The following is a 10,925-nucleotide window of genomic DNA, read 5'->3' on the forward strand; positions in this document are numbered from 1 at the left end:
AGGAAAGAAGGTATCTGCTGTGCAGTCTCTGTGCTCTGCTACTGATAACTTTCCTCTTTCTCAAGGTCACTGATATAATATACTTAGGACCACAGCGTGCACAACCTTCTGCACAGATCACCAGGGATGCAAAAACTTCTGCCAAACTTGGAAGACAGTTAGATTTTCTAAGGGCCAGCTCAGAGGCAGGAGGAGAGGAAGTGTCCATTTGGACTGGTAAGGTAGAAGGCAGGGAGACCAGCAGTACGTGGAGCCAGAGCCAGGACAGGCAGAGGTAACATGCTAAATTCCACAAGGGCAACACTGAGACCAATGGAGGAAGAAGCTAGAAGGCAGGACACGGAGGTTGCCATCATCTTCTTCCTTTTTCTTTGGTGGTCACTTGTAGCCGAGTAAGATTGTTTTAACAATGAGTCTGTAAGTGACTATGGAGGCCAATTCTCGACCCACACGTCCTTCCACAGTGGGGACATTGGTTCCCGGGCGGGATTTGATCATGGTGTGGATTTGCCAAGCGTGCCTTACTCTTAGCACATTTCTCCCTTACGTTCTGAGTTCGAGTGTCTTCAAAGTCCATGACACCTATGGTGAAGGCTGGTCTCCAACTGGAGTGCTCGCAGGCCAGTGTTTCCCAGTTGTCGGTGTTCATACGACATTTTTTTAGATTTGCCTTGAGACAGTCTTTAAACCTCTTTTGTTGATCACCAGCATTATGCTTTCCATTTTTAAGTTCAGAATAGAGTAGTTGCTTTGGAAGATGATAATAAGGCATCCGCACAACATGACCAGTCCAACGAAGTTGATGTTGAAGAATCATTGCTTCAACACTGGTGATTTTTGCTTCATCCAGTACACCGATAATAGTTCGCCTGTCTTCCCAAGTGATGTGTAAGATTTTTCGGAGATACCGTTAATGGAATCTTTCGAGAAGTTGGAGATGGCGTTTGTAAGTGGTCCATGTTTCACAAGCATACAGCAAGATTGGTAGTACAATAGCTTTGTAAACAAGCATTTTGGTTTCCCTGGGAATGTGCGGGTCCTCAGACACTCTGCACTTCAGTCGGGAGAGAGACGCACTCGCAGAGCTCAGGTGATGCTGGATTTCGGCATCAGTGTTGACCCTTGTGGAAAGATAACTGCCTAGGTAGGAGAAGTGATCGACATTTTCCAACGTTACACCACATAGGGCCATCATGACTAATAATCCTTGGTAGGCCCCTCTGCCTACATTAATTTGTCTGATCCCCTTTGTTAAGATATTTAAGCTATTGGCCAACACCACATCACCCTTTGCCCATCAGTTTTTACTGAAGTGTTTGACACAGTAAAGATAATTTAAAATAATTACTGTACTTCTAGTTTTTATAAGACCTTGCAGTGTTTTTAACATGGCGGTGCAGTTTAAAAATATTTAAAGAAAGGAAAATAAAATAAACCATGGGCCTAACCTATGACCTTACAGTGTCTTCATGTAACTTATAAATTGGGCATTTCTAAAGCTTTTTAATTCTCCAAGTTACAATGTGGTTGACTCAGCAGGCCTCTCAACTCTTGTTGTTGTTTAGTCATTTAGTCGTGTCCGACTCTTCGTGACCCCATGGACCAAAGCATGCCAGGCACTTCTGTCTTCCACTGCCTCCTGCAGTTTGGTCGAATCCAGTTTTATGGGGGGTGGGGGAGCCACTCAGTGAGGTTGAGAAGAGACTTAGGCCCAAATCCCACTATGTTCTGTTGAAGTGGGGACCAAACAGGCTTCTTTTAATTTCTAGGTGGTGGGGCTTAAGAATCTCACATCAAGAGACCTGAATGTGAATCTGCACCCGGGACCAAATGCCTATCATGCTCCTTGGAGCCCAATTCTTCGGTTTGGGATTGCAGCTTCTGTTTGGCTGGCAGTGGGGATTGTACAGGTGATCTTTCTCACTGAGTTTGGTTTAACTAAAGCTGCGTACACACTATAGCTTAAAAGCATATTTGAAGCACATTTTGTCTCTCAGAATTTACAGCATTGTAGTTTGTTAAGGGTTTCTGGGAATTGTGCTCTGTGAGGAGTAAATGACAGTGCCCAAAATTGTTTGAGGGAAAGAATGTGTTTCCAAGGTATAGTGTGTACACAGCCTAAGAATATATATATATATCCTTGATGCTAGCCCTAGAATAAAGGGCTACCTAGGTCATTCTACATCTCCTCTTCCTTTAGTGCTAGTGTGGAAAAATGTAACAAATGCAAAATCAAGAGCAATAGCTAACCGTTTTTGAAAGGTCCTTAGGTAGGTAACATGACAAAAGAAGTGAGCAATCTTATTGTGTGCATGTTGTAGGACACCCTCAAAGACCTCATTTGCTATATTAAGAAATAAGTCCAAGGCCGCCAACCTTTCGGACTAGTGGACACATTTTGGATTTTGAAAGAGTGCTGGCTTGGGGTGTCAGTCACAAAATGGGTGCCATGGAGAGGTTGTGGCAAAACACAAAATGGTTGCCATGGGGAGCATGGCATAACACAAAAATGAGAGAGGCAGCCATCCTTAGCAGCCTAACAGAGCACTTTAATTGTGCAAATCTAACTTTCCAGTATGCGCTTGAACCCCTTCTGTAAAATGAGGCACCCTTTGAGTATTGCTGCTGATGAGGAACCTACTGTGTGCTCTTGCCTACCATAATTACAGGGTGATTATAGGCAGCATGCCTTTTTTTTTAAACAGGTGCTGTTTTCTGTTGGGTTATATGAGCGGTTTGTAGAGGACAAGATTCACCAGTTTGTTGATCTTTGTTCCCTGAGCAATGTGAGTCGCATTATATTTATTTAACACAATTTCTATACAGTGCAGCTTAATCATTCAAACTGCTAAGCAGTTTATGTTCATGTACTTATTTACTGTATTCCTTCACCAAATGGTCCCAGTATGGATTACAAAAATATCACAAATTTAAAAAATACACCTTCATTAAAATAATAAAATTTTATTATTTTATTTGAATGCTATGAGAACCCGTGTGGCATAGTGGTTAGAAGACAACCTGGGAGACCAGGGTTCAAATTCTCACTTGGCCATGAAGCTCACTGGGTGACCCTGGGCTGGTCACTGTCTCTCAGCCTAAACTACCTCACAGGGTTGTTGTGAGGATAAAATGTCAGGAGAAGAGAACCATACAAATGTAATAAATAAATATGAAAATTACAATCATAATTACAATCATAAGACAAGCCAATAACAAAACTGTGCAGAGCACTGTGGCTCAGCTGCATAGAGATAAAAGTTTGGCCATGCGCCATTAGCCAAAGTCACCACAGGACCAGTTTGTTAGCTACCCTGCTCCAAGATGGGCAAGCAGGGTATTATCAGAACAAATTAAGTATACAGGCCTTCTAGTGACTCATAACTGATTAGTTTATTCAGTGTATTTACAATCTGCTGTTCAATTTGAATAGAATTTCCAAAGCTGCTGCTGATGGTAGTATTTGTTGACAGTAGTAATAGTAGGAAAACAAATTTAAAAATTCTTAAAACAATAGCAGCATTAAAGCACTGGGGAAAGTAAAAACCAACACCAGGTAAAATCAGTAGATGAAATGCATTCCGTATGAAAGCCATCTGATGGTAAATTAAAACCATACTAAAATGATTGAGTGATGATTTTTTAAAGTCTGCCTGGGGAGAGGACATTCCTTAACTGGGGCACCTGCCCCCAAAAGGCCCAGATATGTTGGGTGTGGTTGAATTACTCTAGAGGGGAGTCTTAATTGTGCCATTGTTAATCTGTAAACAAGCTTTGATTACAATCGTGTTCAAACATGTTCTGAAACTGTATTTGCCCATTTGATAAATGGTTGCATGCTTCATTTGCCTCTCCCTGTCCCTCTAGGTGTCAGTGTTCATTTTGACACACAGATGTTATGGCTTCTACATCCATGGGAGAAGTGTCCATGGACAGGCAGATGTGGGCATGGACACCATGCTCAACTATATCAGGAAGGAGGAGGTAATAATGTCTACTGGTCTATCTGTCTGTCCTTTCTCTTTATGACAATTACTTTGCACACCTGGGAAGGCTATGTCTCCCTGTTGGATTTGCCCATTTTCAAGTGAGCTTGTCAGGATTTAAACCCCATTAGCTACTATTTTTACAAGGCTATGGGGATCATGATTCAACTGAAACTGGAGGGAGTTGAAAGCTAGAACTTGTGGATTTTATAGTCACCCCATCACCCCACCCACAATAATAGGAACATTGTTATCAATTCCACTAGGTCTTGTGCAAAAATAAGGCATGGGGCAAGGTTTCTATGGCTCTATTCACACTCCTATTTCCTGGGCACTCGCTGCATTTCTGGTGCTGGGTTTTAATCCATGTTCACTTGACGTTATCTCAAAGGCATATGTATCCTGTACTTTGTTATAAAATGCTAGATGAGTTGTTTCTCAAATTCGCTTTAGGCCTAGTCCTTAAGCTGTTTGTATGAAGATTTTGGCAGAGGGTCAAGACATCCCCTGCCCAGTCAACGCTGCCTAGTGTCTACAGAAACAAATCTGACATAAATAATGCCCTGTTGATGTGAACAACTAGGGGGTAAAGAGCTGTGAAATGTGCAGGGGGCAGGGAACAACTTCACTGCGCTTTAAGATGGTAATGTGAACATACCCTTAGTCAAAAGAATGTGAACTCCAATATGGTTTGAGCCTTGGCTGGCACGTCTCTCCCTCCCTCTCCAGAAGAGATCTCTGATGTCAGATCTCATGCTTTGTACTTCCCAATTATTATTCTTTCCACCCCTTCCATTGGTTCTCTCCACAGGAGAACCTCTGTGCCCTGAGAGGCCTGGAGGCCTACTCTGATGTGCAAACATTTGAGGTGCTTCTTACAGACAGGACTCGAGCATTCTATGACAGAATAACTCTATCTTTCATGGAGGTACAGTACCTAATCCTATTTTCTCAGTAATTGTTAGACAAAGATATTGGTCAGTTGTGGAAAGTATTACTTAGAAATGATGATGCCTTCAAGGGTGGAAGCTGTCAGGCCCGGGGGCCACATGCAGACTCTGGGACTCTCTGTCTGGCCTTTGGGATGCTCCCCACAGTCTTCAGGGTGCCACAAAACTTGGTTGTTTTCACTTCTTGATCAAAAGCTAACCTTAGTTGAGCTTTCTTTTGCTGAGCTCCTTCAAGGAACAGCAGCCTGCTAGGCTACAGGCAACCCTCTCGTTTTCCCCTCCACTTTTTAATTTAAAACTCTGTCTGTGCATGGAAGCCAGCGCTCCAGAACAGCAGGTGAAAATTGAGCCAAGATCCCTGCTGCCAAAGGCAAGATCTGAGTGAAAACAAATAGATGTATTTAAAAAAAAACCTCTTCAATTGGGAATGCCAAGTAACTGGCACAAACTTTAAAAGTCTGTGCACTTTTTCTGTGACAGGTTCCCAGAGGAGCCCACATCCGACCTGACCTTCACAAACAGAGACTAAATGGCTACTTTGCCTTGAACCGCTTTCTGGTCTCCTTTTTTGAACATGTGAGTCTTTGGCTTCCTCTATCTACTATTCACCTTTTTTTGTACTGGGTATTTGTATCCATAGTTTGTTCTACACAAAGTGTTTTGCTTTATATGCAAACAATGGGGGCCAGTGTCAAGGACCAACATAGTCAGGCATCTAACCAAGGGACCACTGACAAGAACCTCTTGGAGCTGCTCTTCCACCATTGCTCGCTCACCTTTTATTCTGACCCAGACAATGGTGAGGGGGAGCATAAGATGTCACTGCTTGCTTACTCATTGGGACTCTTTCTGCCAAGCAAGCCAATGATAACTCAGATGAGAAAGGTAGAGATGGACCACTGCCTGGGTGGTCTATCAGGTCTTCTTAAAATAATAATAGAAGGGTAGCCTAGCCAAACCAGGGCTGTTAAGAGAGTCATGGTGGTCGTTATCAAGACAATGGAACATCTTGCTCCAGGTGTGATCAGAGACTGGAGATTTGGATGGTTGCCAGGGTAACTGCTTTGGGGCAGGACAAGGGGCTTCTGGGAAGGAGGAAGGCTGAGATCTATCTTGGCGAGGGAGGACTGCCTGCAATGCTTTGGGGCATGCTGTAAGATCTGGACCCCCTCCATGCAGACTGAGGGTGTAAATAGGCAAATAAACCCTATTTCTTAAAGCACGATCATCTCCACAGTGTCTTCTATTCTCCAAAGGGGCACAGATCTGTGATCCCATGTGCTCTGGCCACTGCTTGGCAGAGAGAGGGGGCAGGTACCAGGCTTTTGTAACATAATATAGGAAAGCATTTTGATGGTGATGTCATGTGGATGCAGCCCACAGCTTCTTTACATGAGCAGCAACACATGAGTCCACAGTAAACTGCCATGTGGAAGTACCCTTAGTTAATGTTCTCCCCCTTGTCTTTGTGCATTTAGTGTCATCGTGCAGGCCCAGCTGTGTTGGAAATGAATTATAAGTGAGTCATCTTGTACTGACATATTTCTTTCACTTTTAATTGTCTCCTCACTCTCTCCACCCTTTAGAGATACAAAGATATGGACTACATGGTGAAGGACAAATTTTTCCTGGAGCGGATCACGGACATGGAGTTCCAGGAACCAGGGGACATTTCCACTCTCTATAATGGTATACCAAACACTTACCAGTGGGAATTGGTTTGTAAGCTTCTGCACTGGGTATTGCCTTTTATTAGCTCACATCCACACCATACATTTAGAGAACTACTGTGCTACTTTAACAATATATTTATTGGTTTATTTCATTTATATCCCACTGATTTCTTCAAGGAGTTCAAGTTAGTATAGTTGGTTCTCCCTGTCCTCATTTAATTCCCAGAACAACCCTGCAAAGAAGGTTAGGGTGAGAGACAGTGAGTGCTCAAAGTCACCCACTGAAATTCATGTCTGAGTGGGGATTTCAGCCTGGTCTTCTTGGTCCTAGTATGACACTCTAGCTGCTATACCACACTTGCTGCCACAGAAAATTAAACTTCGTTAAGGGTGCTGACTTCACAGAGCTACCAGTTCTTAACAATCCTGGGAGATGCTGAGTTCCATAATGAGATGAATGAGCCCATGACTGCTCAAACAGAAACCAATCAAATGCAAGGAATGGATATGTGCCATTTACTGTACCACTGATGGTTGAAGTACCGGTATGTCACTAACCATTATACCAGTCTGTGAGACGTGCCCACATTTAGGATACTGCTCCTTGATATTTGTAGATGTTCACACACTCTTAAATTATTTTCCTGTGGCATGGAGACTAACAGGTGGACAACAAAAGTTGACCCTGCAAGACTTTATGGTTATAAAGAGGCTTAGATCACATGCACACCATACATTTAAAGAACACTTATGCCACTTTAACCGTCATGGATCATCCTGGGAATTGTAGTTTATTCAGGGTGTTGAAAATTGTAGCTCTCTGAGGTCAGCACTATTAACAAATAACAGTTCCCAGGATTTTCCATGACTGTTAAAGTGGTGTAAAAGTGCTTTAAGTGATGGCTGGTGTCTGTTAAGTCTGGTAAAGCAGGAAGCAGGGAGTCCACCAGTAGGCGGAGCCAGAGCCAGGACAGGCAGAGCCACCCCCTGGCTGACTGTAAGTAAGGGTCATAGGGTTGCCATATTTCAAAAAGTGAAAATCCATACACACAGTGTCAAAATTCACCAAAATCGACATAGCCGAAACCCAGCTATATCTGGGAAATTCTGGACGTATGGCGACCCTAGTGGGACAGTGACCCATTTGCCCTAATGGTCCAGCCTCCACTGTATGTTTCAAGTGTGTGGTCTGGATGTGGCAATACAGATTCTATTTTGGGGTGCAATTTTTCCCCCCAGAAACGGAGTAATTGCTATGAGAGTAAAAAGGGTGGAAATCTGAAAAAGATACTATTTTCCTCTTCCTCTAGATGACCGTGCTTTATTTAGCAGAACACTTTTCTACAGTCACGAACTGGTGCTACTACTCTTTGAAATCCTTGTCTTCTCTGCTGTAGATTTGGCAGCACAGGATTTTGTATTGTCAACAATTGTGACCTTTGTCGTGCAAAAGGTAAATGGTTTTGTGACACCAGGTGCATGATATATCTCTAAAGAGTAGGGATTGGGGTGGGATTTAGGTCAGTTCACATTTTCATACGTACCCATCTAATTCTCACTTCGCAAAACAATCAATACACAAACTGAAATGCTGCTATGCTTTGAAATTCACAGCTCTCCCAATTTAGTGATGGACTTCTCCAACCAATGCATACAATAATACATATATTGGGAGAAATGCCCACTAAAATGGTGACAGATTTTCATGAGGCCTTAAAAAGAAAAAAAATGCCAATTGATGCAGAACTAAAGTTTGGAGAAAGTGAGAGAATATGAAATTGACAGCTTTGTCCTTAGAGGATGAGATGTTAATTTTACTCTCTTAAAAATATGCTTGGAATGGAAAAAGCAGTGGAGGGTTCTGCCCCTCTCATTTATTGTGAGAGTGGGTAAAAACTGAGGGTTACGGAATGGAATTGTCAGGCAGTAGACGTAAGCAGGGCTGTCTTAAGCATATCTGGCGCCGTGGTGCAAATATCTCTCCGGCGCCCCCCCCCCCCCCGTTTCCCAGAGTTTTCTACCTTTTTTAAGGGGGGGAGGGGCTTTGGTCTGGCTCGTTTACATCATGTGGTCTGACGTGCACTCGGCACTGCACAAGAGGCGCTGGATCGCAGCCCAAACGGCCTCTCGCGCCCTCTTGCAAAGCCTCCCTCTAAGCGCCCAGTGCCCCTTATCTTCCCCCATCCAGGGAAGTCTGTGCGACAGGAGGGCCAGCAAGCAGATCAGGTGGCTCGCCGGCTGTCCCATCCTTGCTCGGTGCCAGGATTGCACAGGGCGCTTCCCTGCTCCGCTTGCAGACTCCGCAGGGAGGTACGCAGGCAGCAACACGGCCAGAAAGGGGTGGGAGAGACACCCCCGCCCTGTCCCACACCTGCTCCTGATTGCACCCACCAGGTGCCCAGTCAGCCCCAGCAGGAGGGGATACAAAGGGGCTTCCCTGAGCCGGATGCAGTGTACTCCAATGGGCGGCTGAGAGGAGAGCAGCGGACTGCCCCAGAGAGGGGAAGGGAGCACTCCCTGACTCTCCTTCCTGGACACTCAGCCTGTGGCGCCCTCCAAAATCTGGCACCCCAGCACCCCACGCCACTAACGTCTATGGGTAAGGTGCCCCTGGACGCAGGAGAAAACCAAGAACATGTTTAATGTGATGGGTGTGTTGCCTCCCATTTTAACCAAAAGTCCACAAACACACCATGGGCCACCTGAATGCAGCTGGTGGACCACTGGTGCTCCATGTACCACAGTTTGGGTACCTTCGCAATAGACATGTGTCTTTATTGCACTACTTTGACTTTCAGTTTGTGAAGATGCTTCGCAACACACTTGGAAGGAGGAACCTGGCTGAGAAAACCTTGGTGGAGAAGCAATTCCTAATCTAGAACTGAACAACAAGCTGTTAATCTTGAATCTACATTCCCTGGCTGTGGGGTTGCAGCTGCTAATTGAAGATGTAGTGAAACATTTAGGACACCTTATCTGTTTATCCCCAGAACTGTGGCATGCACATCTTTCATATGAATTACAGAACTCTGCCCAGGGAATCTGTTCTTGCTGTCAAAGTTCAGTGCCAAAGCATGTGAAGTAGCATAAGTGCCTTTGAGCATTGGCCATGTATCTTTCCCAAAGTAGCAATGAAGTGACAGTAAATCTTCACATACCTATTTTAAGTTGCATGGCTTCCCAGCACACATGGGCCTTAGCACTTCTTGGCTTGAAATTTTCAGCACTAGTGGGTGTGAATTGGTAAAAAAAGCAAAACGAAACAAAACACCAATACTGTGTTCCTGCATGTTCCAACAGGACAAAAACAATCACAGACCATGGGCTCTGCAGTCAGTTGCTGAACAGAAGGTAGTGGTTGGACTGCAGCAGTGGTTGGACTGCAGACTTAAACATGACTCATGGGCTGCATATAATAGTTTTTTGTGGCTCAATACCCACAACACTGATTATTTAAAAACAAAATATTTAAAAATGACTGCTCCCATGGATCCCTTGCTCTGATTCTATGAGGCTAACAGTTGCTTTTCTTATCTTACTCGCCCTGCAATGTTTTTGCAATGTTTTCCTTCATCTTAGTAGTAATATTAGAAGTATATTGACTTTTACACTTTGGTCACACATTCTGGCATTCAGCCCCTGAAGGACTGACCATGTGTTGATGCAGCCCTTGGTATGAAAAAGTTTAGCCACAACTGGAAGAGGTACTGTTCTTTTGTGTGTGAGAGCATTAAATTAAACTTCTAGGCACATATGGCTGGCCAGTCTAAAGACCTCCTACCAGCCAGCCAATCTCAGGTGCCCGGTTTTACACAACACAATTCTCTTCTGTGTCTAAAGGGCAGTGTCTAAAATGGTGTCCCAGGCAAGGAATATCTTCAGCTCTCCCCCTCCAATTACCGGTAATTGTTTTAATACATTGCGTTGCCTGGCTGCAACAAAACATGACTCTCCCACATCAGTCTCTACAGCCAAAGCAGGCGGTGTAACCTTCCAATGGTTTGACTTCACCCTCAAAGGCACACTCCTCCATTGTATCCTGAGATAGATGGATGCCAACAACAACACACTGAGTTTTCAAAAATCACGTTTGTGGCGCATTTCATGATTTATACTTGTATGAGCTGATTTGCGCACATAGATCTGATCACAGTCCCTTACAAACACTCTGGCACACGTACCATTTGTTTACTGGGCATTGATGTTGTACATTTTCTTAAAAATTAAAAAGATTATGACGTAATGCTGTCATCAGCTTTACAAGTGAATGTGAACTTTTTGTGTTATTTGTTTCAGCTGCTAGATAGTTGATGGAT

General features: G+C 43.9%; 1 protein-coding gene across 1 annotated transcript in view; it reads left to right on the top strand.

Moving 5' to 3' along the window:
* LOC307223026 (meckelin-like) overlaps positions 1-10,852 on the top strand; it is a 28,128-nt gene extending 17,276 nt beyond the window's left edge. The window contains exons 17-24 of the mRNA XM_079988763.1: positions 1,770-1,910; positions 2,706-2,786; positions 3,868-3,984; positions 4,798-4,914; positions 5,417-5,512; positions 6,523-6,625; positions 7,920-8,062; positions 9,408-10,852. Of these exons, the coding sequence (XP_079844889.1) occupies positions 1,770-1,910; positions 2,706-2,786; positions 3,868-3,984; positions 4,798-4,914; positions 5,417-5,512; positions 6,523-6,625; positions 7,920-8,062; positions 9,408-9,488 (879 nt within the window). The 3' untranslated portion in view covers positions 9,489-10,852. The remainder of the gene's footprint in view (positions 1-1,769; positions 1,911-2,705; positions 2,787-3,867; positions 3,985-4,797; positions 4,915-5,416; positions 5,513-6,522; positions 6,626-7,919; positions 8,063-9,407) is intronic.
* The last annotated feature ends 73 nt before the right edge of the window (positions 10,853-10,925 follow it).

This window comes from Podarcis cretensis (genome assembly GCF_951804945.1).
Source record: "Podarcis cretensis genome assembly, chromosome: 8".
NCBI lineage: Eukaryota > Metazoa > Chordata > Lepidosauria > Squamata > Lacertidae > Podarcis > Podarcis cretensis.